The sequence below is a fragment of the Vulpes vulpes genome, chromosome 10 (assembly GCF_048418805.1).
Source record: "Vulpes vulpes isolate BD-2025 chromosome 10, VulVul3, whole genome shotgun sequence".
Taxonomy (NCBI): Eukaryota; Metazoa; Chordata; class Mammalia; order Carnivora; family Canidae; genus Vulpes; species Vulpes vulpes.
The window spans coordinates 19,405,376-19,431,404 of NC_132789.1; the positions used below are offsets into that span (position 1 = coordinate 19,405,376).

General features: G+C 54.4%; 1 protein-coding gene across 3 annotated transcripts in view; it reads right to left on the reverse strand.

Moving 5' to 3' along the window:
• Positions 1-5,966: 5,966 nt before the first annotated feature.
• The window catches only part of TRPV4 (transient receptor potential cation channel subfamily V member 4), a 36,547-nt gene continuing 16,484 nt past the window's right edge, over positions 5,967-26,029 (reverse strand). For 2 of the 3 annotated variants that reach the window (XM_072723047.1, XM_072723045.1), the window contains exons 3-16: positions 24,613-24,785; positions 20,207-20,359; positions 19,289-19,429; positions 18,229-18,527; positions 16,692-16,871; positions 15,273-15,431; positions 14,950-15,042; positions 14,411-14,484; positions 13,525-13,690; positions 13,200-13,266; positions 10,375-10,691; positions 8,670-8,797; positions 7,159-7,280; positions 5,967-6,700 (exon numbers count right to left, since the gene is read on the reverse strand). In XM_072723047.1, coding sequence (XP_072579148.1) covers positions 6,543-6,700; positions 7,159-7,280; positions 8,670-8,797; positions 10,375-10,691; positions 13,200-13,266; positions 13,525-13,690; positions 14,411-14,484; positions 14,950-15,042; positions 15,273-15,431; positions 16,692-16,871; positions 18,229-18,527; positions 19,289-19,429; positions 20,207-20,359; positions 24,613-24,785 — 2,230 coding nt within the window. In that variant the 3' untranslated portion in view covers positions 5,967-6,542. Of the gene's footprint in view, positions 6,701-7,158; positions 7,281-8,669; positions 8,798-10,374; positions 10,692-13,199; positions 13,267-13,524; positions 13,691-14,410; positions 14,485-14,949; positions 15,043-15,272; positions 15,432-16,691; positions 16,872-18,228; positions 18,528-19,288; positions 19,430-20,206; positions 20,360-24,612; positions 24,786-25,248; positions 25,303-26,029 lie in introns of all 3 variants that reach the window. The other variant, XM_072723046.1, reaches the window with a different exon arrangement.

Genomic DNA, 26,029 nt, shown 5'->3' on the forward strand with positions numbered 1-26,029 from the left:
TGATCTGTGGTATCCCGTGGGTGCAGCCCAAAAGGGGGAGGGGGGGGAGTTGGGGGTGGTAAGAGGGACTCTGATGTCACTGAGCACGTGGAGATGCTGGGAAGACTCTGCTGGAGTCAGGGTACGCGTCTGGGTTCCAGTCCCAGCTCCACCCAACCTCCCCTGTCCTCACCTGTTAGAACCCACTACAGGCTGTTCTCAGGGAGAAATGGATGTGCACACGCTTTGGAAAAACACTAGGCAAGAAAAAAATTCTGCCAACCCCCTAGGAGGGTTCTCCTTCCAGGACAGAGGGGGGCAAATCCTGACCCCACTGCATCTAGGCTGTGCGTCTACTTCGTTGGAGCTCACTTTCTTCATCTGTAACAGAGGGATCCAAATATATTCTGGTATCCGCCTGATTTGGGCAAGGTATCAGGAAACCCTGACTCGTTGGTTTAAATGAGAAAGCAAAACTATTATCTCCAACAATCATAAGAAGCCCTAAGGTAGGGCGGCCCCCAGGGCTGGGTTAATTCAGCAGCTCAGTGGTATCATCGAAGACCCCTTTCCGTCTTTCTATTCCACCAAACCCCTTCAGGGTCACAGAATGGCTGCTGGAGTTCCAGGCATCACATCACAGACCTGACAGTGCCCAGCAAAGGGGAAGACCCTGTCCTCCTATATTTCTCTTATTTTCCCAGAATCCCCCTCCTTCAGCAGACTTCCCTTTTTGTCTCATAGGTCAGAACTGGCTCACGTGGCAATTCCTCAACCAATCCCTAGTAAGGGAAATAGAGTCACAGTGGTTGGCTCAGGGAAGCCCCTGACTGTGGAGTGAACAAACCAGATGCTGTGAAGAAGAGGGGCGGTGGCCTCGGAGAGGCATCAAACACCTGACCCTCATTCCCACACGTGGTTCCTGAGATGCGGACACCAAACACTGTGCACAGCGCCCAACACTCTGTTCACCTGCTTCCTCCTCTCTGTGATTCACCTGCAGGAACAGAAGATGCCCAGCCCGCCTCCCTCCCCGGGCTTGGGTCTCCACGGCCAGCGCCCCTTCCACCCTGTCCCCTACTGCCACCACCAGCCCTCGTTTCGCTTGATCTCATAAGCTGGGGTGGGGGGTAGACAAAGATCTCCCCATTGGCCATGATGGCTGAGGGCTCCTAAAAATTAAAAGGTAGGAAGCACACGGTTTTCATGCAAATTCTTTCACCAGGGAGTCAGCAGTTACTGACAGTATGAACAGAGGCCTGCAGTCTTGAACGGCAACGGCTCCGGCTCCATCCAAACAACCGAATGATCAGAATACACCGGATTCCGGGCAAGGCGTGGAGACTGCCGGCTAGGACGTTATTGCATTCGGAAATGTCAGAAGTGTGCTTTCCAGGGAGATGAACAGTGTGGTTGAAAATGGCTTTTGATTTTTAAAAAATCCCCAGCATTCATCTAAAACAATAATAACAGCTAATAATAACAGGGCATGTAATAATGAAGTATTCATAGGCATAAGAGGTAATTGTTCAATTAAGATCTGAGGGTTTCGGAGACTGTCTTTTCTGATGGGGTCCCATTGTTTTTGACTCTAGTAGCACTAATTATTTCCCAGTAGTGCTTTAAACTTGAGATGAAAAAAGCCCTCCTGTCAAATATGACATACAAGTGCTTTATCATTATTAAATACACATACACGCACATAATAAGAAATCCGGGTTGGAATAAAGTTAGGGGTATGCTCAGAGAGAGGAGGGCTGTAAATGGGAGCCCACGGTCTCGGGGGCTTGGCCAAAGTGGGAGGCCACAGCCAGGGTCTCCGCGGCAGAGGAGCGCTGGCCTCGCCACCTGTCACCACCCCTGGGGGGCACAGTGTTTTCTTTCCAGGATGGGCTCCAAGGGCAGAATGTGCGTGTTCAAATCCCACCTCCACCGCCTCCCAGCAGGGTGCCCTGGGCAAGAGTCTTCACCTGTCTGGGCCCTGGTTTCCTCATCTAAGACATGGGGTGCAGTGGACACCGCAGCCCTTCGCTATTGCCACAGGGATCGATGCCGGCCCTTAAAAAAATAAGACAAAACAAAACAAAAAACCCCTCGCAGGCCTACGAAAACGGTTCTTTCACAGCATCTCTGGGGCTCCCGCGGTGTCAGCAGGCGGCTCTGCTCCACGGATCTCTCAGCCTGCGGCCGGGGCGGGGTGGGGAGGCCAGCGCGGCGTCTCTGCCGACAGGCCGCTGGTCAACACGGAGCGGAGCGAGCGCTGCGCCAGGCCAGGGTGCTCAGCTCCGCTCTGCCCAGTGGGAGGAGGCCATCCGCCAGGCCCGGGCGCCCACACCAGCCGGCGCACCTCCCCTGCGGAAGCCCCCACAGTCCACGCTCGGTCCCTGCGGCCCACAGGCCCTGCCTGCCCCTCGGGCTCCTCTCCACCGCAGATGAGCGGGAAACAGGCCTGCGCCTGCGCGGACGCTGAGGTGGCTCCCTGCCCGCTGATTGGCTGGAGCGTGAGACACGTGACAAGGTTCTAGCCAATAACACAGAGGGGCGGTCGCTCAGGGAAAGGCTTCCTGCTTCATAAGAAAGAGATGCGAGAAGGACCGCCATTGCTGTCCTCGCGCCAGCGTTACCCTTCCCGCCCGCATCACTGCACCCCCACCATAGCTCTCTCCCCACCATCGCTCTCCCCCCACCATTATTATCCCCCCGCCATTACTCTCCTCCCGCCATTACTCTCCCCCACTATTGCTCTCCCCCCACCATTACTCTCCCCCCACCATTACTCTGCCCCACCAGCAATACTCTCCTCCCGCCATTACTCTCCCCCCCGCATTACTCTCCCCCCACCATTACTCTTCCCCCCGCTATTACTCTGCCCCACCAGCAATACTCTACCCCCGCCATTACTCTCCTCCCGCCATTACTCTGCCCCACCATTACTCTTCCCCCACCATTACTCTCCTCCCGCCATTACTCTCCCCCACTATTGCTCTCCCCCCACCATTACTCTGCCCCACCAGCAATACTCTCCTCCCGCCATTACTCTTCCCCCACCATTATTCTCCCCCCGCCATTACTCTCCTCCCGCCATTACTCTCCTCCCGCCATTACTCTCCCCCACTATTGCTCTCCCCCCACCATTACTCTGCCCCACCAGCAATACTCTCCTCCCGCCATTACCCTCCCCCCCGCATTACTCTCCCCCCACCATTACTCTTCCCCCCGCTATTACTCTGCCCCACCAGCAATACTCTACCCCCGCCATTACTCTCCTCCCGCCATTACTCTGCCCCACCATTACTCTCCCCCCACCATTACTCTTCCCCCACCATTACTCTTCCCCCCGCCATTACTCTGCCCCACCAGCAATACTCCCCCCGCCATTACTCTGCCCCACCATTACTCTGCCCCACCATTGCTCTCCCCCCACCATTGCTCTCCCCCCCACCATTGCTCTCCCCTACCATTACTCTGCCCCACCAGCAATACTCTCCCCCCAGCCATTACTCTGCCCCGCCATTACTCTGTCCCACCATTACTCTCCCCCATTGCTCTCCCCCCACCATTACTCTCCCCCTGCCGTTACTCTGCCCCACCAGCAATACCTCCTCCCGCCATTACTCTTCCCCCCGCCATTACTCTCCCCCACCATTACTCTCCCCCACCATTACTCTCCCCCCACCATTACTCTTCCCCCCGCCATTACTCTCCCCCCGCCATTACTCTCCCCCCCGCCATTACTCTGCCCCGCCATTACTCTCCCCCGCCATTGCTCTCCCCCCACCATTACTCTCCCCCACCATTGCTCTCCCCCACCATTACTCTCCCCCCACCATTACTCTTCCCCCCACCATTACTCTTCCCCCCCCGCATTACTCTCCCCCACCCGCCATTACTCTCCCCCACCCGCCATTACTCTGCCCCACCATTACTCTGCCCCCACCATTACTCTTCCCCCATCATTACTCTGCCCCACCAGCAATACTCCCCCCGCCATTACTCTGCCCCACCATTACTCTGCCCCACCATTACTCTGCCCCACCATTACTCTCCCCCACCATTGCTCTCCCCCCACCATTGCTCTCCCCCCCACCATTGCTCTCCCCTACCATTACTCTTCCCCCCACCATTACTCTGCCCCACCAGCAATACTCTCCCCCCAGCCATTACTCTGCCCCGCCATTACTCTGCCCCCACCATTACTCTCCCCCGCCATTGCTCTCCCCCCACCATTACTCTCCCCCACCATTGTTCTCCCCCACCATTGCTCTCCCCCACCATTACTCTCCCCCCACCATTACTCTTCCCCCCGCATTACTCTCCCCCACCCGCCATTACTCTGCCCCACCATTACTCTGCCCCCACCATTACTCTCCCCCCACCATTACTCTCCCCCACCATTGCTCTCCCCCCACCATTACTCTCCCCCACCATTGCTCTCCCCCCAACATTACTCTCCCCCCAACATTACTCTGCCCCACCAGCAATACTCTACCCCCACATTACTCATCCTGCCAATATTACTCTGCCCCCACCATTACTCTCTCCCACCATTGCTCTCCCCCCACCATTACTCTTCCCCCCGCCATTACTCTCCCCCCACCATTACTCTGCCCCACCATTACTCTGCCCCCACCATTACTCTCCCCCACCATTGCTCTCCCCCCACCATTACTCTGCCCCACCAGCAATACTCTCCCCCCACCATTACTCTCCTCCCATTACTCTGCCCCACCATTACTCTCTCCCACCATTGCTCTCCCCCCACCATTACTCTCCCCCCACCATTACTCTGCCCCACCAGCAATACTCTCCTCCCGCCATTACTCTACCCCCGGCATTACTCTCCCCCCACCATTACTCTTCCCCCCCCGCTATTACTCTGCCCCACCAGCAATACTCTACCCCCACCATTACTCTTCTCCTGCCATTACTCTGCCCCACCATTACTCTCGTCCACCAACATTACTCTCCCCCCCTCACCATTACTCTGCCCCACCAGCAATACTCTCCCCCACAAACATTACTCTCCCCCCGGCCATTACTCTGCCCCACCAGCAATACTCTCCCCCAGCCATTACTCTCCCCCCCAATACTCTGCCCCACCATTACTCTCGTCCACCAACATTACTCTCCCCCGCCATTACTCTCCCCCCCGCCATTACTCTGCCCCACCAGCAATACTCTCCCCCCACCATTACTCATCCTGCCAATATTACTCTGCCCTCCTGCATTACTCTTCCCCCACCATTATTCTCCTCTCACCATCAATCCACCTACAAGCATTACTCTCCTCCCACCATTACTTTTTCAATCAATATTACTCTCCCCAACATTACTTTTTTCTCACCAATATTACTTTCTCATCAACATTACTCTTCTCACCAACATAAATCTTCCACACCAGTATTACTCTCCTCCCACCAATCTTACTCTCCCCCCACCAACATTACTCTTTCCACCAATATTACTCTCTCCCCACCATTATTCCATCCACCTGCATTACTCTTTCCCCACCAATAGTACTTTCCACTAACACTCTCCTCAGCAATATTACTCTTTCCCAGAATCTTACTCTCCCCACAACATTACTCTTTCCCACCAATGTTACGCTCCCCACCATTATTCATTCCCACCAACATTACTCTTTCCCTCCAACATGATGCTCCCCACACCTACATTCTCTCCTCCCTACTAACACTACTCTCCCCCCCACTAATGCTACCCCCAGCATTACTCCCCCATCCAGCCAACATTACTTTTCCCTTATTCCCTTCAACTCTACTCCCTCCACTCTAAGGTTATCCACATCTCTTAAGCTCACACCACCACTGCCACCCTGAGTCTGGCCTCCAACCATTACCCTAAATACCACCTTTGTCACTACCACGGCTCCTCATTCTCATCCCTGACCCCCACCAGCATTTCTGAGCTCCCCCATCTCACCACTGTTATCCCCATAGCCGTTACCACTCACCATCATCCCTACCACCTTCACCATCAGTGAATGAACATTTATTTGGCACCGACAAATCCCAGACCCTTTACAGAACACACTGAAGGCATGGCCCCACCCCAAGGGCCCAGGCTCCTCAGCAAAGCCACCACACTGCTGCTTGGGGGTGCTGTGTGCAGCCTAGGACATAGGCTGGGGTTGGGCATTGGCCAGCAGTGACCTGGAATGGCGTCCTCAGGCCTTTGCCAGGTTCCTTTTGGGGGCGAGGACCACACCACTTTCCTGAGAGCAGAGCAAATAAATAATGGAGAGGCAGGGGTCTGAGCCCCTGCGGGCAGAGACGCCCTGGCATGGCTTAGTGACTCCATGGGAGTGAGACGGGCAATCAGCAGCCTCACACCCCCGGTGGGGAGGTGGAGCTGAGGGCAAGGGCCTGAGGACCAGAGGGTCCTGGGGCCTCCCCTTCATCTCCGTCTGGCCCTCGCCTCTGGAGGTCAAAGGAGCATGTGGAGGACACCCAGGGAGGCATTGCTGAAGTGCAGGTGGAGTAGAAACAGGCAGGTGGAGGGATGAGCTTGGGCTGCAGACCAGAGACCCTGCCCCATCGCAGCCCCTAGAGGGGAGCATCGTCAGTCCTCCACTTTGGGGGGTAACTCTGCTGGTGGCCATCGCAGCTGGGGTTCCCCATGTTGTCCAGAGGCACCACCACCTCGTCCGGGTTCGAGTTCTTGTTCAGCTCCACCACGCGCGGAACCACCGAGGACCAGCGATCTGTCGTGAGCATGGCAGGGAGGTGTGAGGACGGGTGGAGGAGGTACACATGTAGTGCGTGCCTACTATGTACTCAGCACTCCACAGTGACCTAAAGGGGGAGGACTCTCACCCTTATTTTACAGAGGTGGAAACTGGGGCTCAGAGAGGTCTAGGCACCAAGCCCAGGAGCACCCAGGAGTAAACGGAATTCAAGCCCAGGTCAGAATGCCTGAGTGCCCGCGTCCTGTCCACTGTGTCTCATGTACCCAGTGTAGGGGAAGGGAGCCCCAGACACGAGCAGCAAAGGCCAAAACTCACTGGCCGGCCCATTGGGCTCTCCCATTCTACAGACAGGACCAGTGAGTCTCTGGAAGAGGATAGGACTGCTCAAAGCAAATCAGGGACCAGCATAACCAGGGCTCCCCCTCTGCACCTCTGGATCTCCCTCACTATACTCCCCACCCCCCTGCACTCACCCCTCCGGAGGCGGCCCACGGTGTGTGAGAAGCCGTAGTACTGGTAGCTCTCGCTCTTGCCTGGGTCCTCATTAATGATGCCCAAGTTCTGGTTCCAGTGAGACCAGTTCACCTCGTCCACCCTGGCAGGGCCACAGCAGACATAAGGGTCAGGGGGAGCCACCACCCAGATAGCACCTCTTCCTCACCCCCAGGCAGCCTCCCTGCTCCAGCCCCCCCTTCCTCCTCCTTTGCCTAAAAATTATGATAAAATACACATAACATAAAATTTGCCATTTTAACCATTTTTAAGTATACGATTTACTGGATTAAATATATTCCCCCCACCTCGTGTCTTGTCACCATCACCGCTAACTATTCCCAATATTTACCATCACCCCAAACAGAAATTTTGTGCCCATCATACAGTAAGTCCAACTACCCCTCCTGCCAGCCCCCCGTAATCTGTGTTCTTCTTTCTGCTATGTGGATTTGCCTATCCTGGACATCTCGTAGAAATGGAATCCTATACTGTGTGGCCTTTTGCATGTGGCTGCTTTCACACAGCATCATGTTTTCAAGGCTCATCCACGCTGAAGCATGCATCAGGACTTCAGTCCTTTTTATGATGGATGCATGAGTTTTACTTATCTGTTCATCTGCAATGGCCACCCTACCTCTTGACGCCCTCTCCTCGTATTTATGGGACACCCTGGCAAAAGTGGTGGCAGCTTCTTGGGCCCAAACTGGCTCGATTTAATTTCCCCCTTGTAAAATTATTTTTCTAAAAAGATCTTATTTATTTATTCATGAGAAACACACAGACAGAAGCAGAGACAGTCAGAGGGAGAAGCAGGCTTCCTGTGGGGAGTCCGATATGGGACTCGATCCTAGGACTCTGGGATCATGACCTGAGCCAAAGGCAGACACTTAACCACTGAGCCTCCCAGGCGCCTGTAAAATTAATTTTTGTTGTTTTCATTCAACCCCCATTGTCAGAGCCATTTCTACACATCATGACCCAGCATGGAATGTACATTCACTGTTCCACTTTTACAGATGCAAAAACCCAGGCTCATTACACACTGTTCATGCAAGGACACAAAGCTGACACATCAGAGTCAGGAAACTGAACAGGACCAACCGGCTGGCCTATGAGGTGGGTGCTATCACTTTCCCCACATCACAGATGAGGAAACTGGCTTTGCCTGACTCCAAACATGACAGTTGTACTCTAGGTACTCTATGAAAATATTCACCCGGGGTTCCCCTAAGAAGCGGGCACTCCCTGAGCATCTGGGCAATGGCCCAAGTCCTTCGATCGAATCCACACAGCTTGCTTGGGGGGTGGTGCTATGATCCACTGAAGAAACTCAGGCTGGGAAGGAAACCGTCTTACCCAAGATCACTCCGAAGACCTGAACTCCAGTGGGACCCATTGGGCCTCAGTGGCTCAAGAAGTTGCGGTGGGTAGAAAAGGTCAGGAGACTCAAGCCCCGCAGGATGGTTCCGCCCCACCTACTCCTCCTCACCTGAAGCACCACCTGCGGTCTGGAGTGCCATCCGAGCTCTTTCCCACAGTCACCATCTCGCCAGAGCGGAAGGCCTTCCTCAGGAACACGGGGAAGGAGCGCTCAATGTCCAGGATGGTGGTGGCCCACTGCAGGGAGGGACAGAGGGCAGGATTGGTGAGCCTCCCCCCACCAGCACCTGCTGCCCCCATGGCAGAAATGATGCGCACCCCACTGCTCCGGAAGCAGGGTCCTACATTCAGATATCCACGGGGTCCGGCAGGAGCACAAATGAGTGAAGCAGGACCAGAGGTGGGAAGGCCATAGCCCAGGCCCCGTGACACATGTACTGTGTCACCACTTGGTGTTGGGAATCACCAGGGAGGGGTGAAGACTGGGGCAAACCAGGGAGCACAAGTCCGGTGTAGAGCAAGCAGCTGCCTCTCATCCTCCCTAGGGCATTGCTGGAAAGGAACGTGGGCCCACCGTGCCAGGCTTCCAACTTTTGAGAAAGGCCAGAAATCAGGCTTTTACAGAAAATCTCTTGATTTTAAAATTCTGCATTACTATTTTTTTTTTTAAATATGACAAAACAGGGATCCCTGGGTGGCGCAGCGGTTTGGCGCCTGCCTTTGGCCCAGGGCGCGATCCTGGAGACCCGGGATCGAATCCCACATCAGGCTCCCGGTACATGGAGCCTGCTTCTCCCTCTGCCTGTGTCTCTGCCTCTCTCTCTTTCTCTCTGTATGACTATCATAAATAAATAAAATTAAAAAAAAAAAATTTTTTTAAATATGACAAAACAGAAAACGTAAATCTTTGTGGGTCAAACCCAGTCCATAGGTTGCCACTTTGCATCTTATGAGTTACACCCTGTGGAGAAACTGTGAGGCCTGAGGAAGTAAGCGGTATGCATAAAGATTAAGAGCAGCGAGGTGTTTCCCCAGACCCACAACAGGGAGGATGGTCTTGGTTTTTTTTTTTTTTTTTTTTTCTTATTGCACCATTTCCTTGAAATGCACCGAATCAAGGAAAATGTGGCTGATACATTCCTGGCCTGGTGATAGCGCTGTTTATTGTGAACGCTCAGGTTTGTGAGCTGCACGGGGCTTGAGAGGGCTGTGACCCCCTGAGCCATTGCCTTCTAGAATTGCATAGAAAACTTTGAGAAATAGAGAGAGCAGCTCCCCTGTGCCAGTGAGGCCCATGTCCACGTTGGCTTCTCAGGGGCAGTGGAGCCTGGCTACATCTGGGCTGGTAAAAGCCCCTCCGATGGGGTCACTGTCACTTCCTGGCACAGCAGTGGCCTGCATCTATGCCAGCCCTGTCTCTTGGGCTGTGGGGGAGCTCAGAAGCTGCCCTTGGGGTTATTGCAGGGCTCCTGCTGAAATACTGACACTCTGAGCGTTCCCTGTGCCAATGGAGCTCACTCAGTGGTGCGAGGTGCAGCTGACTGTGCCTGGACCGGCACACAGCAGGCTGGACCACAAGGTGAGTCTGAGACCACTGCTGGCAGCCAGGCACAAAGCCACCTGGAAATGGACTAGGCGGTTCTGGGGAAGCAGGTGGCAGCCTCCAATGTCCATTTTACGACAGGGATGCAGTCAGAAGGAGATGGCATAGCTTGCCCTGAGCGGAGGGCCAAGGAGGTGCGGTGAGTCAGGTCTCCCTGTTTTGGAAGAAGCTGGTGTCTGGCGGGGTGGGGACGAGGGTCCCGGGGCGTCACCTGCAGCTTCCAGATATGCTTGCTCTCCTTGGAGACCTGGCCCACTGTCTCCCCCATGAGGGCGATGAGCATGTTGAGGAGCAGCACGAAGGTGAGGATGATGTAGGTGACGAGCAGGATGATGAAGACCACGGGGTACTTGGTGCTGCTCAGCATCTCCAGGTCACCCATGCCGATGGTCAGCTTGAAGAGGTCCAGGAGGAAGGTGCTGAATGTCTCGCTGTCACGGCAGGATGGGTACGTGGGCACCGTGCAGTTGGTGTGGTCCTCGCTGCACACCTTCATGTTGGCACATGGGTTCAGAAGGGACACCAGGGCTGTGGGAGGGACAGGGTGACATTTGCTGAGTGACAACATGCACTGACAGGTGGAGAGTGCCATTCTCATTCAACAGAGGGGACAGCTGAGGCTTGGTGAGGGGAGTGCACTGGCCCCAGGTCACCCAGCATATGAGCTGAGCCAAATGTCCAAAGCCTTTGCTCTTTCTGCAAACTCTTGCTAACAAGGAAGAGGTTCCTGGGATCTAGTCCAGCGGTTCTCAACTAGGGGCCACGTTTCCTCTAGGGGACGTCTGGCGATGCTTGGTAGTCACAACCAGAGAGGCAGCGCTCCTGATACTTAGTGGGGAAAAGCCAGGGATGCTGCTGGACAGGACCTTGCACAGGACGGCGCCCACAGAGCATTATCTGGCCCAAAGGGTCAACAGGGCCAAGGCTGGGAAACCCTAATCTAGCCTATTGCTGGTAGAGGTCCCAGCATTCCCGGGGGCAGACCCTCTAATATGTTCCTATTTCCTTCACAGATGAAAGGTGCAAGCTAAAACCCAGGGTCAGCCCTGACTGTTCCAGAAGTCATGCCTGCCAAGGCCCTTGCCCCCTCATCCCTTCCCGCTGAGCCCAAAGGAAGCTTCAGGATCTTTCTCAACACGGTTCAGCAGCAACAACTTCCCCTACGCCGTCCAGGGCAGGGAGCATGGGGAGGCTGAGCCCCTTGGTCGACAGGGCATACAATCTCATGGTGCCTTCATCCTGGGATTATGGCGAGCACACTTCAACCCACAGGCTGTGGTGTGTAACAGCTGCTGACACGTGTACTGAGGATTCTGAGACCTTATTTGACCTCACCTGACCTTATCTGGACCTATCAGAAAAATCACTTTGTGATCCATTAGTGATGTCTGCCATGGGCACAAAAGGCACATGTGTCATGTTTGTGTTAGGTCAGCCTCAGAGGAGGGATCTAGTGACCCTTAGCAGGAGAAGCCTTGGAACCATGCTGACCACTCAGTTGCTAATTTAACCTCTTAGACTCTGCTTCAGTTTTGACAATTAGGACCACAGTAGGGCTGACTCTGGGACCTGAACCCCAAAACATCACGGAACCCTTGACCCTCTGTCTAGTTCTTCCCAGTCCGAACCCTGGGAGGGGGCAGCTGTGTCCTGTCCCTATATCCCCAGCTAACAGTACAGTTCAGCTTCCTCCAAATTCCAAGCAGAGCCTTGGGACTCTCTGGGTTAAAGTATCACCACCATCAGACTCCTGCTTCAGGGCTCATCCCCAGAACAACCTCCTCAGATGTGAACATGGCCTGGTGAAGCCTGAAGTAGCCACTCCCTTTTGGATGCCAGGCATTGATGGCAGCTCACGCACCTCTTGGGGACCAGCCCAGTGGCTCAGTCAGTTTCCCCATCCCTGACCCTTCCCCCATGGCCTGTGCCACTGAGGTCCACTGGCATCATGACATCATGGAGAAGGCATATTGGAGACAGCCAGAATTGACCTGAACTGGTAGATTAAGTATTAAACTTCACCCTTCCCTCCATCCACATTCCTTCAATGTGACTTTGTGCGTCTTTCCATCAAGAGGTAGAATCTATTTCACCACCTTCGAGCAAGGCTGGCCTGTCACTTGCGTTGGCCGACAGAGTGAAGCAGAAGTGATGCCTGGCAGTGACCCTGAACACTTCCACTTACATTCTCAGAACCCTCAGACCATGATGTGAACAAGCCCAAGCTGACTGGAGGATGGATGGCCACGGGGAAAAGAGTGAGGTCACCCCCACCGAGGCGATACTCACTAGACCCTCCAGCCAGCAGCCAAACCACAGGCAACTGCAGACACAGGAGCTCATGGGAATGGGCCGAACCTGGCCCGGGTTAGCACAACTGCCCAGCTGACCCCAAGATTTGTGAGCAATAATAAACAGAGGTTATTCAGGGCACCTGGGTGACTCGGTCACTTGAAAGTCGCCCTTTGGCTTAGGTCATGATCCCGGGGTCCTGGGATTGAGCTCTAAACAGGACTCCCTGCTCAGTGGGGAGCCTGCTTCTCCCTCTCCCTCTGCCCCTCCCCACCACTTGTGCTCTCACTCACTCGTTCTCTCAAATAAAGTCTTTTTAAAATAAATAAATAAACAAACAAACAAACAAATAAATAAATTGTGGTTGTTTTAACTCCTAAATTCGGATGGCTTCTGAATAATATTATTATAATATTATATGTTATAATAGCTATAATAATAATAATAATAGCAATAATAGCTAACACGCCAGTTTTACCAATTCCTAGCTTGGGAACTTAGGCAAGTTATTTAACTTTTCTAAGCCTCAGTTTTCTTACCTGGAAAGGGGACAATAAAAGAAGGCCCTTACTTCGCAGTCCCATCGATGGCAACTAATGAGGCAGGGATGGGACAGGACTCAGCTCAGTGCCTGGCACCTGGGGAGAACCTAGCACAGGCTCACTGTTGTCCTCCACATACCACGGCTGCCCTTCCAGTCCTGGTGCCACCCCCACCAAGTTCCCCTGGCTACCCAGAGCTCACCTGAAGCATAGCCGATCATGAAGAGCAAGTAGACCAGAAGGAAGCGGAAAAGGTCTTTGAAGAGGATCTAAAAACCCCAGTGGGAATATGGAGACAAAGATGAGATGCATGGTTTCTCGCTTTCCCGACTTCTCCATCCCAAGTGTTCCGACCTCCCCCCTTGTCCCTTCCCACCTCCAACGATGTCCAGACCCTGCCAGTGGCCCTCACAGTGCCCCAGGTCCTTTGGGCTGAGGGCACCATCTACATGTGCAAGCTGCACATCTACATTGCCTGTGTGACTCCCTCCAAGGACACACATTCCAGAGCGTTCCATGGCCCATACCTTCTGGATCATGATGCTATAGGTTCCTGTCAGCTTCAGCCCACGGGTAAAGTAGAGGGCATTCATCCAGCCCAGGACCAAGGCAAAGACCATGACAGCCAGGTAGGCTTCAATTCCCGCCAGGTAGAGGGCTGCCGAGACAATCACTAACACGGAGTAGATGAAGCTATGGGCAGTAGAGGCCATGAGAGGGTCCAGAGGGGAGAGAGGACAGTGAGGCCCCAGAGGAGTAGACATGCCCCCAAGCCCTCCAGGAGACCAGAACACCCAGATGCCTTCTGGATCCCCAGAAGAAAAACAAAAGTGAATTCACTGGGTTCCCCAGCATTCTGTTCAGCAGAATGCTCAATTAGGTGGCAACTAATGCATGTGTAATGGCTCTGAGGCCCCACAGGATCCCACAGTGATGCTCTTTGGAATTGCTAGAGAAAGTGTGTTGAGTGGAGATCTTGTGGCTAAGTGAATTTCATTGTTCTCTAAGAAAAAGCGAAAAGATATAGTACACATGTGGCAACTAATCCTGAGCCCCAGGCAGACATCATCAATCAAGCACAGCACTCTTTCCCGCTAAACACAAATGTGTTCCTCACATGGCACTCCTGGCAGACATTAGCAATCAATCACCAGCATTAGAAGTGACCTTATTTCCATATAAGGTGTATATGGTGATAACTCTTCAGCAACCAGTATCTCACTTTATCCAGAAGACTCTACTGCTTGACATTGGCCTTGTCCTGACTTTGGGCTACAGCTGTCCAGGCTGTGTGAATCCACCCCTAATAGAGTCACCTTCCCACCCCACTCCCAAATCTAGCCCCAATCCCACCTTCCACCCAGAAGCTGCCAGCCTGGGGACCTCTGTTCATTAGAGGGGACCTCTACTCACTAGAGTAGTTGGAAGGAGCCATCAATGAAGAGAGAATTCACTCCTGGGCATTTCTTCATGAACAAGTCTTTGATCTGGAAGAGGGGAAGAGGCAGGTAAGAGGGGTGGAGTTGGCAGGAGCGCAAAGGGGAGGAGAGAGGAGAGAGGGAGGCAGAGTATGATACAAAGACAAGATGAAGGGTTTTTTTCTTTTTCTTTTTAAGATTTTATTTATTTGAGAGAGACAGAACATTACTGGGGTGGTGTGGAGGGGCAGGGGGAGAGGGAGAAGCAAACTCCCCACTGAGCAGGAAGCCCGATGTGGGACTCGATCCCAGGACCCCAAGATCATGACCTGAGCCGAAGGCAGATGCTTAACCAACTGAGCCACCCAGGCACCTCAAGATGATGGGCTCTTTTCTGTTGGGGAAGGAAGAAAAAGCAGAGAAGGAGGGTAGAGGCCTGGAGGAGGAGGCAGAAGAAGGGAGTGGAAGGGGGGAAATAGGAAAGGTGGGAAGGAGGACGGGCAGGGTGGGTGCAGTTGGGGGCCAACCACTCACATTGGTAAAGAAGAACAGGACCCCGGTGAAGAGCGTGATGATCTCGCCAGCCAGCCTCAGGTAGTCCACGGTGGTGCGGTAAGGGTATGGGGGCTGGGGGGGTACATGGTGTGTAGGTCCTCACCCAGCCCCTCCACCATCCGGGCCCGGATCCAGATGTTCCCCACTGCCGCCCAAACATCTGGGTTCTGTGGATCCTCTTCCCCCTGGGTGCTGGGGGCACCTCCCCATCCCATTCCCAAGCCTTTTCCAGTCCCTCCTGGGGGGACCCCCGGAGGAGGACCCAGCTGTGCCCCAGCTCCCGCCCCCTCCGGCCCACTCACGGTGCCCTCCAGAGGCTGGTAGTAGGCGGTGAGGGTAAAGATGACCATGGCGCACAGATAGGAGACCACATTGATGTAGAAGGACACGGCGCCGAACTTGCGCCACTTGTCCCGCAGCAGTTCATTGATGGGCTCCACAGCCAGCATCTCGTGGCGGTTCTGGGGGAGGTGGGATGAGGATGCTCAGGGTCCACGTGGGATCCGTGGGATCCGGGCAGGCCGGCTCCAGTGTGCCTGCCCCCACCCTCTGCCCTGAAAGCACTTTCTCCTCCTAACTCTCTCTTCAGCAACACTCAGGGATTCACGGGGAACTGGATGGGGATCCAGAATCAAGCCCACACTCCTGGGCTCGGTATTTGAGGCTCTGCCCAATTCTGCCCCAACTTACCTTTCCAGCCTATTCTAGACTTGGAGAACCCAGAGCTGGGAAGCTATTCTCATGGTCCCCAAACTCCAAACTGCAGACCATAGGTACCCAACTGCTGGTGACAAAATCACCTAGGCAGCTTGTCAAAATATGTGAATCCCTGGGCTCCAACCTCATAAGTTCTGAGTCAGAAGCAGGATTGGGAAATTCAGCCCCAGGATGATAAGACACTTGACTCACCATAATTCTCCAATTCTTGGAGGGGGGCGGGCATCAATAATTGAGAGAACTCCGCCCAAGAGTTCTCTATACAGGTCCCCGGGCAGACACTACCAGTCAACCAAAGCTTGCACCAGAGATGCTAAACCACCCACCACTCATAACCTAAGTCAAGTCAGTCACTAATTTCAAAGATGAGGGAAGTGAGCCCCAGCAAGGAAAGGCATCTGTCCGGGCTCAGGGAGGGAAGGAGACCTGCACCCCGTCCCCAGCGTTTTCTGCCCCTTTTGCACAGCATCCTGTCCCGTTAATGACTTGAGTTTCTTCATAACCATGGATCTGTGCAACAATGCAGCCACAGAGATGCTAGTGCAGTGTTATTCCTGATAGTTAAATGCAGAAACAAACCCAAATGACCAAGAATAGAGGAACGGTTAATTAGAATGTGGTACATTTACTCGCAGCAATGATGTTGCAGAGGAATATTTAATGGTGCAGAACAATGTTCGAGAAATACTGTTAAGTGGGAAAAAGGAGCTTTCAAAACTTCATCTAACGACTACTAATGATAATAGCTGACATATAATGTTTATTCTGTGCCAGGCTGTTCGCAAATGAACTCAGTTGGTCCGTCCAACAACCCTATGGAATGTGAAGTATTCTTGTCCCCATTTTACAAAAGAGGAAGCTGGGACTCAGAAAGGTTGGGTCACTTGTCCTGAGTCACACAGCATGTGTTACAGAGCCCCTCCCGGCCCCAGGGCCCCTTGCCTCCTCTCAGCAGCCACCACCCCACACCGTCCCTAGGCCCTGTCCCCTGCCCTGGTGCTCACCTCGATCTTGCTGTTGTACACCAGGATCTCCAGCACAGAGGCCTCTTCCCCACACGTGTCCAGGGAGGAGAGGTCATACAGCGAGGAATACACCGGCCCATAGGCCCAGTCTTTAAACTTGCGGGACAGGTGCCTTGTATCCTCATCTGTCACCTCCCGGCGGATAATGTGCTGAAAGACCTGCACGGGGGAAAAGAGAGGGTCAGGGAGCCCCGGGGAGGGACACCGATGCTCAGCCCCTCACATCAGAGGGACCCTTGGCGGCCCTGCACAGCCCATCACATGGTGCCTCCCCAGACCGCAGGATGTAGAGGGGAGGAAATGTTTACGGTCATGCCAGACCCCTGTGCTCACGTCAGGGTGTTTGCTCCCTGAGGCCACACAAGCAGTCAGCTGAAGCCAGACTGAACCAGCCCAGCCTTAAAAACCGGAATTGTGATGAACATTTTTTTTTATATAATTAAAACAACAACAAATCAATCTTATTAACATGTTAAATCTAGAAATAATTGTTATATCCAGTCCTTCCTGATGCTACTGCTACTATCTTACTAACTTACACGCAGGGGATACTGAGGAACGGAGAGGGGGTGGCCACTGCCCAAGGCCACACGGGCTAATAGGACAAAATCAGAATTGAAATTCAGGCTTTTGCTTCAAGGCTCTCGAATAAATTGCAATTTTAGTAGCTTTTGCTATGTTTTTAATAGAACAATAATAATCCCTGCCATTTACTGAGCACTTACTACCCATCCCAGGGTCTTCACTAAAGAGCTTTAAGTGGATCACCCTATCTAGATGGCACATGATACCCCTGGGTGCTATTTTCATTTCCATTTTACAGAAGAGGACACTGAGGCACGGAGGGGAGAGGGGAGATGGCTGTGGCCACACACTGGGAAGTAGCTGAGTGGGGCTTTGGCTCAGGTGCTCCTGACTCCAGAGCCCTGCAGGTTTGGTTCTCAATCAGAGCAACGGTGCTGCCCAGGGGACAAGCTGGCAATGTCTGGAGAGTTCGGGGGGGCTGTCACAGTGGCGGGGAGTACCCCTGCTATCTGGTGGTTCGAGGTCAGGGACGCAGCTAACCATCCTACACCGCGCTGGACAGGCCGCACACCCCAGAAGCAAATGTCAGTAGCGCTCGGCCTGAGAAATCCTCTCCGGGATGAGGCCAGCGAGGGAAAGAAGCTGTGCAGGGCTGCTCGGCAGGTGAGGGGCTGAGCTAGGACCCTGGCAGGGGATTACAGGGGACTTCTACAGGGCTGGGGGCCTGGGACTTAGATTTCTATCAGTGGCTGGTCCTGGCTGGTGGGAGCATCCAGTGGCACGGGATGAGGACACAGGCTCTGGGTGAAGTTGAGGAGTTTGGCTGGACAATAGGGAGCCACAGCAGGTTCTGGAGCCAGGACATCTGCACAATGGGGTTGGCATGATAGGAGGGGGGTGTGCATGTTAGCAAGATTGCAGGCCACAGCAGCCCCTCCTGGGGGTGTGTGTGTGTGTGTGTGTGTGTGTGCACCCGCCGGCCCGCGCTCACCCCGATCTTGCCCGTCTTGGCAGCCATCATGAGGGGCGAGAGCCCGTCACTGTTGAGCACGGCCTCCAGGTTGCTGTCGGGGAAGAGGCGGGCGCACTTGAGCAGCAGCAGGTCGTACATCTTGGTGACGAACTTGGTGTTCTCGCGGGTGTTGTCGGCGATGGCCACCAGCGCGTGCAGCACCGTGTTGCCCCGGGAGTCCTGCCGCCGCATGTCCGCCTTCTTGTGCGGGTTCTCCGTCAGGTAGTTGACGATGTGGGGCTGGTTGGTGCAGGCGGCCAGGGACAGGGGCAGCTCGCCTGCAGGCCGGGGGGGGGTCAGCGGAGGGGGCCGGGCCGGGGGCGCTGGGCACAGCAGCGACAGTCGGTGTCTGCGTGTCAGGCGGAGCCGGTTGTGCGTTTTTGTGGGTGACGTGCGGGAGACGGGGTGTCCCCTTGCGATTCGGAGGCACTGAGGGGTTCTTTGAGGGACTTTGTCCCCTAACTTCAAATAATGTGTGCCCCCTTTTTTTTTTTTTTTAACATTCTATTCATCCATTCATGAGAGACACACAGAGAGAGGCAGAGACACGGGCAGAGGGAGATGCAGGCTCCCTGCGGGGAACCTGATGCGGGACTTGATCCCAGGACCCCAGGATCACGCCCTGAGTGGAAAGCAGACACTGAGCAACCCAGGCGCCCCAAATAATGTGTGCCTTTAAGTGGGGTGAATTCAACTGAGACATGGTGGCGATGAGGCTTGGGCCCTGCCATCTGACCACCAGTCCCGGCTTCAGTGGAACTAAAGGGTGTGCACGACAAGGTGCAGGGTGCAGGGTGCGGGGCGGACACCCATCACAGAGCTAGGGGCTCTCATAATCCCCACTGTACAGATGGGGAGCTGAGACCCCAGGAGACCAGAGCATGCTCTACCCCTCACAGGCAAGACCTCAGTGACACCGACACGCAGCCAGCACATGGGACCCCATCTGAGCCCTTGGCCAGCAGGGCTCTAGTGTCTGAGAGGGGCCAGGGCTGTGGACACCACCATGTACCCCCAACCCCCACTGTCCCGTCCTCACCGAAGTAGAAGTAGCCTCCCTCATCCTTGGGCTGGAAGAAGCGCCCTCGGGCCTGGGCATGGACATCAGCTCCTTGGGCCACCAGGAGCTCCACATAGTGTTTGCAGCGCCGCTCGATGGCGATGTGCAGGGCGGTCTGACCTGGAGTGTGGGGGTGGTGAGGGACTGTCACCGGCGGGGGACAGAGACTGGACCCGTCTTGAGGGCAGGGGGCAGGGTGCATAGTGTGGAAGTCAGGTGGAGGCTGCAGGCCCAGGCCTTGGCCGGCTCCTCCCAAGGGCAGCAAACGAACCCCCCAGACGCTGCCCGGATGTGGGATCTCTGCTGCACGAAGGCCTGCCGTGCTGCACTGCATGGTGCGGGCATAACTGAGACTCAAAGCCGATCCCACACATAGGATCCCAAGTGTGAGAACTTGTCAGGCGCATGAGAGGCTTTAATCCAGGGGGAGACAAAGGCATTGTGATCTTACAGAATTTTGGACTCAAGTATAAAATTCATAGACTTTGAAGCTTCCTATCCAGGAATTGGAAAGGTCAAGTCTGATTCATGGAATTTCAAAATTTAGACCCGGGGAGCTGGGACTGGTGACTGTCATTTTTGCCTCTTAGCGATGCTGGCCCATACAATTATCATAGAGCCTTAGTGTGTCCGGAACCGTGGCATCTCCGGTCCAGAGTGCCAAGTCCATGGGTCATTAGGTTCACTGCAGCTCAGAGTCTTGGATTCAGAATCTTGGATTTCTGAAACTCAGAATGGCAAGATCGGAAGGGGGAGTCATTCAATGCTCGGTTCCTGGCTGCAATGCTGGCACCTGGGGCATAGATGGAAGCTCTTGGGCTGGCGTGGGGGTCAGATGAGCAAGGACAGCACCCTACCACCACCCTGCATCACCCCTGCCCCGGCACGGGACCCCACCTCGGTAGTAGATGTCCCGGAAGGGCGAGTTGATGAACTCCCGCATGTTGCCCGTCCGCTCGGCGATGTCCAGGAGCACAGGGATGGTGTCATTGCGGCCATTGCTCAGATTCAGCAGGGCCTTGGGCAGGCAGGTCTTCCCTGTGGATGGCTCTGGGAGGACAAACATACAGGATGAGGGGCGTTCAGTCTGTGGTATGGGACTACTGGATGGCAGGGGACAGGGCACTGGGCAGAGTCGTGGCCCGGTCTCCCCTCCTCTGAGCCCATTCCCTACCTGTGCTCACCGTGCTGAGGGGGTCTAAGAAACTCAGAGGGGCAGTTAGTTCTTCAAAAGGTAGGAAGCCACAGCCTATGGAGATTGGGATTTACCAGACCATAATTTGGAGGGAATTTTAAAAATCAAATAAATGGTGAAGAAGCCTGGGTTAAACAAAGACAACCATATTTATTATTAAGCACTTGTGAGAGCTTTTAATATGCTAATGGTGACCGTGAAGCTCAGCCATCTATTTAAAAGTCAGACACAGCAGGCCCCATTTGCCATCTATTTGAACAGAGGCTCCTCTTCCCATGAAGTATTTACACCAGTGCCCCTAGAGGGGAGCAGACAGGGTGCAGTGGTCCCCAAAGTGCAGACTGCCTGCCATAGTGGACATGAAATTACCTTAGGAAGGGCAGGAGAGGGCTCTGGGGTCCCAGACGCAGCAATAATAACACTGAAGGCCTGGCATGAGCATTTTCAACTCATTGTCAAATCTCATGAAGCCAGTCTCCACCTGGTACAAGCAGGTCCTTAACGCTGCCTTCTGACAACGTCCCCATGCAATGTTCTTTCCCTTGTGTTAATTTTTATGGTTACATGAGTTGGTTCACATCTTAAAAGAGTTAGTCAATGAGGGCTGCCTGGGTGGCTCAGTCAGTTGAGGGTTGAGCATCCACTCTTGGTTTTGGCTCAGGTCATGATCTCAGGGTCATGAGGTCAAGCCTCACATTGGGCTCGCACTCAGCAGGGAGTCTGCTTGTGATTCTTTCTCTCCCTCTGCCCCTTCCCCTCCCCCTCGCCCTATCTGTCTCTCTCAAATAAATAAATACATCTTTAAAAAGAATAGAAAGAACAAGATGATGAAAAGAGAACACCCCTGTGAATCAGGCACGGGGCAAAATCATGCTGGGGGCTCGGGAAAGGCGGAAGCAGGAATGGGATTGGGAATGGGAGACACAGGTGTGAACTGAGACACCTGCTCTGGAGCCAGGCACCTTGGGGTTCGAATCCCAGCTTTACTTCCGATTCCTGTGTGACCCTTCCTCTGCCTTGGTTTCCTTTCTAGCAAAATTGAGGCCACAGAGGAAATCAAAGAGCTAGTAGATGTTTGTTGATGAGCCCAACACCAGGCAGATAACAGTTTTCAGTAAATATTCTATTGTGGTTATTATTCCACGGGAGGTGCTTTAGGAATTGCTCCCTAGGTACCAGGAGTCAGTGGGGAGAATAAGAGAGACTCTCAGGGACCTGGGTTCCAGTCCCAGCACCCCCCAGGACTGAGGCGTCTCGGGCAAGCCTCGTCCCCAGCTGCTTCCTGGCGTATCCGTTGGTGCCCAGCCCAGAGTCACAGGGAGCGGACTCCAGTTCCTCATGTGCATGTGTGCGGGGTGGGGGTGCCCTAAAAGCTGGCCAAGGGCCCTGGAGATCCTCTCCAGACCCATTCACACTCAGCTCCAGCCTTGAGGAGGTGTCAGTCCATTTCCTAATTCAGGCAGCTTGCAGCTCTCCATGCTCCCTCCCCAAACCCACTCCCAGCCTGCATAGGATGGTGTCCCCCTCCAGCCAAAAAACCTTTGTGTCAGCCTTTTCCCTCTCTTCTCCTCCACACATCCTATTCAATCCCTCCACCACTCCCCGTCTCCACTGCCACCACCCTGGCCCAAGACACCTGCCTGGTTTCCACCAGCCTCTCTGGCTTTCCTTCAATCCACATAGCAGCTGGAGGGTCATCTCAGTGTATGCTATCACAGTAAGCCACAGGGCCTTTGCACATGCTCTCCCTTCATCCTTTCCCTGGTCCTTTCTCTTGTTTTACCTGGTTAACCACAAGTCATTCAGATTCAGCTTAAGTGTCACCTCCCCCAGGAAGCTCTCCCAGATTTTCCTGAGTAGATCAAATCCTCCAAACACAGCGGCTTGTCGGCACACGTGACAATTTAGAACTGTTTTTATTTCTGTGATTGCTTGATAGATGTTGATCTCACCCAGGAAACTGTGAGCGACTTGAGGACAGGGTTGTGTCTGCTTCATTCGTCATTGTTCGCCCCATGCCCGGCACAGCACCTGATGAGCTGGTCACCACAGATAATTCCAAACCACAGACACCCCAAAGTGGTTTGTGCAAGGCATGGACCCAGACCTTGGATTTGGGCTCCCACACCTCCAGACAGGCTGTCGTAGGGTGGGGAGCTGCCAGCCCTGGTCCCGGATGAATTGGCAAGAGCTGCATCTTCCCAGGACCTGGGAGGGACACGCAGTTCCAGAACTCGACCACCAGGTGGCGAAGTGGCTCTGCCCGCGGGAGCTGCTAGGGCTTGGGGGCCCTGGGGGCGGGGGGCGGGGAAGCCCTAAATTACTGTCAGATTGGAAGGTGTCAGACTTTGAGGGGTGGTGGTCACAGATGCCCCTGAGAATCAGACGAGCTCCTGAACCTCTGGCTAGAACAACACGCAGGGGCGGATCCAGGTTTCTCAGGGCCTCAGACTTACACAATTTGGGGGTGCTGTGTATGAAAACGAGCACGCAATTATGAATTCAGAATTAGTTGCAGGGCCTTAGAAAGGATCCGAGCAAGCGAGCAGCCCTACAGCTTACTCAGCGTAATGGGCCTCCCGGTTAATCCCCCAATAACATTCACTACTCCCCAGTTTCAGGGAGCACGCCCCCACCCCTGCTCATGCACAGATACACTGGCCCCAGGGTTCCTGGCCTCGGTGAGAAGCCCCCACTCAGTTGCAGACCCAGGAGAAGCCAGAGCCTTGGAAGCCCCAGCCGGGAGCTGTACGACGTGGCGATTTGCTCCCCCCCGAACTTCTCCACCTGTGCCTCCTGCACATGGGGGTCAGGAGGCGCCCTTCGGTCTGGGCTTGGATGTGGGTGTTATCTCCGAGATGATTCACGAAGTCAATGAGACCCTCTGAGGGCAGAGAGGAACCCCAGGGTGTCCCAACTCTGAGATCTTGCTGCAAACAGCCACATGGGCCGGCTGAGCACCAGGAAGGAATATTTTTGATAATTCAGGAATTCCCCTCCGACTGTCATGAAACTGCACTGTATCGCGTTGGTGTCAAAGACCCCACTGGGATCTTTTGGTAGAGGCATATGTGAAAAATGTACAGCTGGCTGGGTCACCCTGCTTGGCCACTTAATTTAGCTGAAGTACTTGAAGCCTCAAATAATGCCCCCGCTCTGGGGGTACTGGGGTGGCTCAGCCAGCTGGGCATCTGCCTTAGGGTCAGGTTGTGATTCCCCGGGTCCTGGAATCAAGCCCCGTATCCATCAAGCCCCAGATTGGGCTCCCTGCTCAGTGAGGAGCCTGCTTCTCCCTTTTTCACTCCCCCTGCATGTGCTCTCTCTGTCAAATAGATGGATAAAATCTTTAAAAAAAAAAAAAAAAATGTCTCCTTGACATCCCTGAACGTCATCAGGCCTGAGCAGTAGACTGCCCTGGCCTTCTCGAGACAGGCTGTCCTTTGTAACAGGTGCTGCGGTTCCTAGCATTCCATGTTGATTCATGGGGGCATTTGGCCAGTTAATGATGGCTCCTACATCCGGTACCAGGCACCTAACAGGTGACTGACTCAGGTGAAGGGGCTCACAGGCCAACTTTGCCAATTTGCAGGGAAGGCCTGGGGCATCAGAGGAGCTGATGGACTTTGGGTTTGGAGTCCAGATAAGGCTGAGGGGTGAGCTCTCTGGGCTGGAGAAGTGTGGGGCAGGCTGACGAGGGAGCCTCTGGCTGAGGGAGGGGAGCCTGAAAGCTGGGTGGGAATGCTCTGCGAGGACTATGCTATGATTACTCCCTGGTTGACAGATGGGGAAACTGGGTCTCACGGAGGCCACACATCCCTTAAGTGATGGAGGCATCATTTGAACCCAGGTGAGTGGACTCTGCTTACCTACAACACTGATCTTTCCATAAACAAAGGCTGAAATAATGAATGAATGAATGATGGTAGCAAAAGCCTAGAGGGCTTAAGTAATATGGCAATGGACACACAGGATCAGACTCCCTATGCAGTGCTCTTCATGGCCGGTGCAGCCCACCGACCCAGGATGCTGAGAGAGAAGGGGGCCCCCAACACCAGGCCTCCCTCAGCCCCTGGCTGGCCCACCCACTAGCCCCACCTGAGTGGCTCACCCCGGAACTCCTCGTCAGTCAGGCGCTTCTTGTGGGTCAGCAAGAAGGGCAGCAGCCCGTCCAGGTCGGTGGTAGAGCCCCGGGACACGATGTCAAAGAGGATAGGCCGGTTGAAGACTTTAAGGATGGGGGGCGGCTGGGGAGCAGGAGCTTTGGGACTCTGTGGCTGCTTCCTGGAGGTAGCAGAAGGCAGAGTGATGGGAGGGCTCGACCCCCTCCCACCCTACCTCCCCCCTGAGGGGCCCAGGGGTTGCGGTTGGGGGCGGGGGAGCTGGAGCCCTAGAGAGGGACCAGGGTGAGAGGGGATGGATAGCTGGAGAAACAAAGGAATATTTTATCCCAACAAACCCTATCTAGTACCTACTGTGTGTTGGGTAGAAACAGACAAAAAGAAACATATCAGCCTACCTATCCATCCCCCCACCCAACTACCCCTCCATCCACCCATCCACCCACCCGCCCATCCACCCACCTACCGGCCCATCATTCCAACCAACCATCCATCCATTTGTCCATCCATCCAGCCACCCACCCATCCACCTACCTACCCACCCACTCATCCATCTGTCCATCCATCCATCCATCCATCCATCCATCCATCCATCCACTCTTCCATTTCTGTTACTGAGTACTTACAAAGCCAGATGGAAAGAGATACAGACAGCGAGAAAATAAAGGGGGAACGCCGGGCTAAAAGATAAAGCAATTGATTCATTTATTCGGCCATTCGCTCATTGATTTATTCATGCAACAAACATTTGAGACAAATGAGACCATGCACACGGGTGCCAGGTTCGAGGCCCCCCCCCTGTACAGTGGACACAGCTCATGTTAGCCGACAGTGACACTGTGTGTCCAGAGCTGTGGGGCATGGGGGGAGAAATGCTGAGCTGCAGAGGCGGGTGGAGAAAGGACACGACCCGGGACCCACGAGGCGAGGCACTGGGAGTGAGGAAGCAGAGAGACAAAGGAAGGAAGAAAATGGATATTCCTTTGGTCATTCAACAAACACTACTTAGGCACCTACTGTGTGCTAGATTTTAAGAGACAAAGGGCTGGGAGTGGCACTAGCCCAGGGGGCCCCAGGAAGGGCAAGGATCGTCTCTGTTAGGTCTCCAGGTACCCAGCGCCTGGTGTGTGTGGGACACAGGGAGAACCCGTTAGATGAATGGAGGGTAGGACAGAGAAAGAAACAGACGGGAGGGAGCCGAGGAGAAAGGAGAGGAGCCAGGGGGACAGGTGATAGCAGCCGGCCAGGCGGGAGGGGAGACTGAGGCCAGGAGGGGCTGCAGGGGCAGAGAGAGCTGGAAGCAGGCCAGGGGACGTGGCTCATTAGGTGGTGTTCAGGGTCTCTAAGACCTCAGCCACTTAGTGGCCACCCGCCCCCACCAAGTCCTGCACAGCCCCTGCAAAGCTA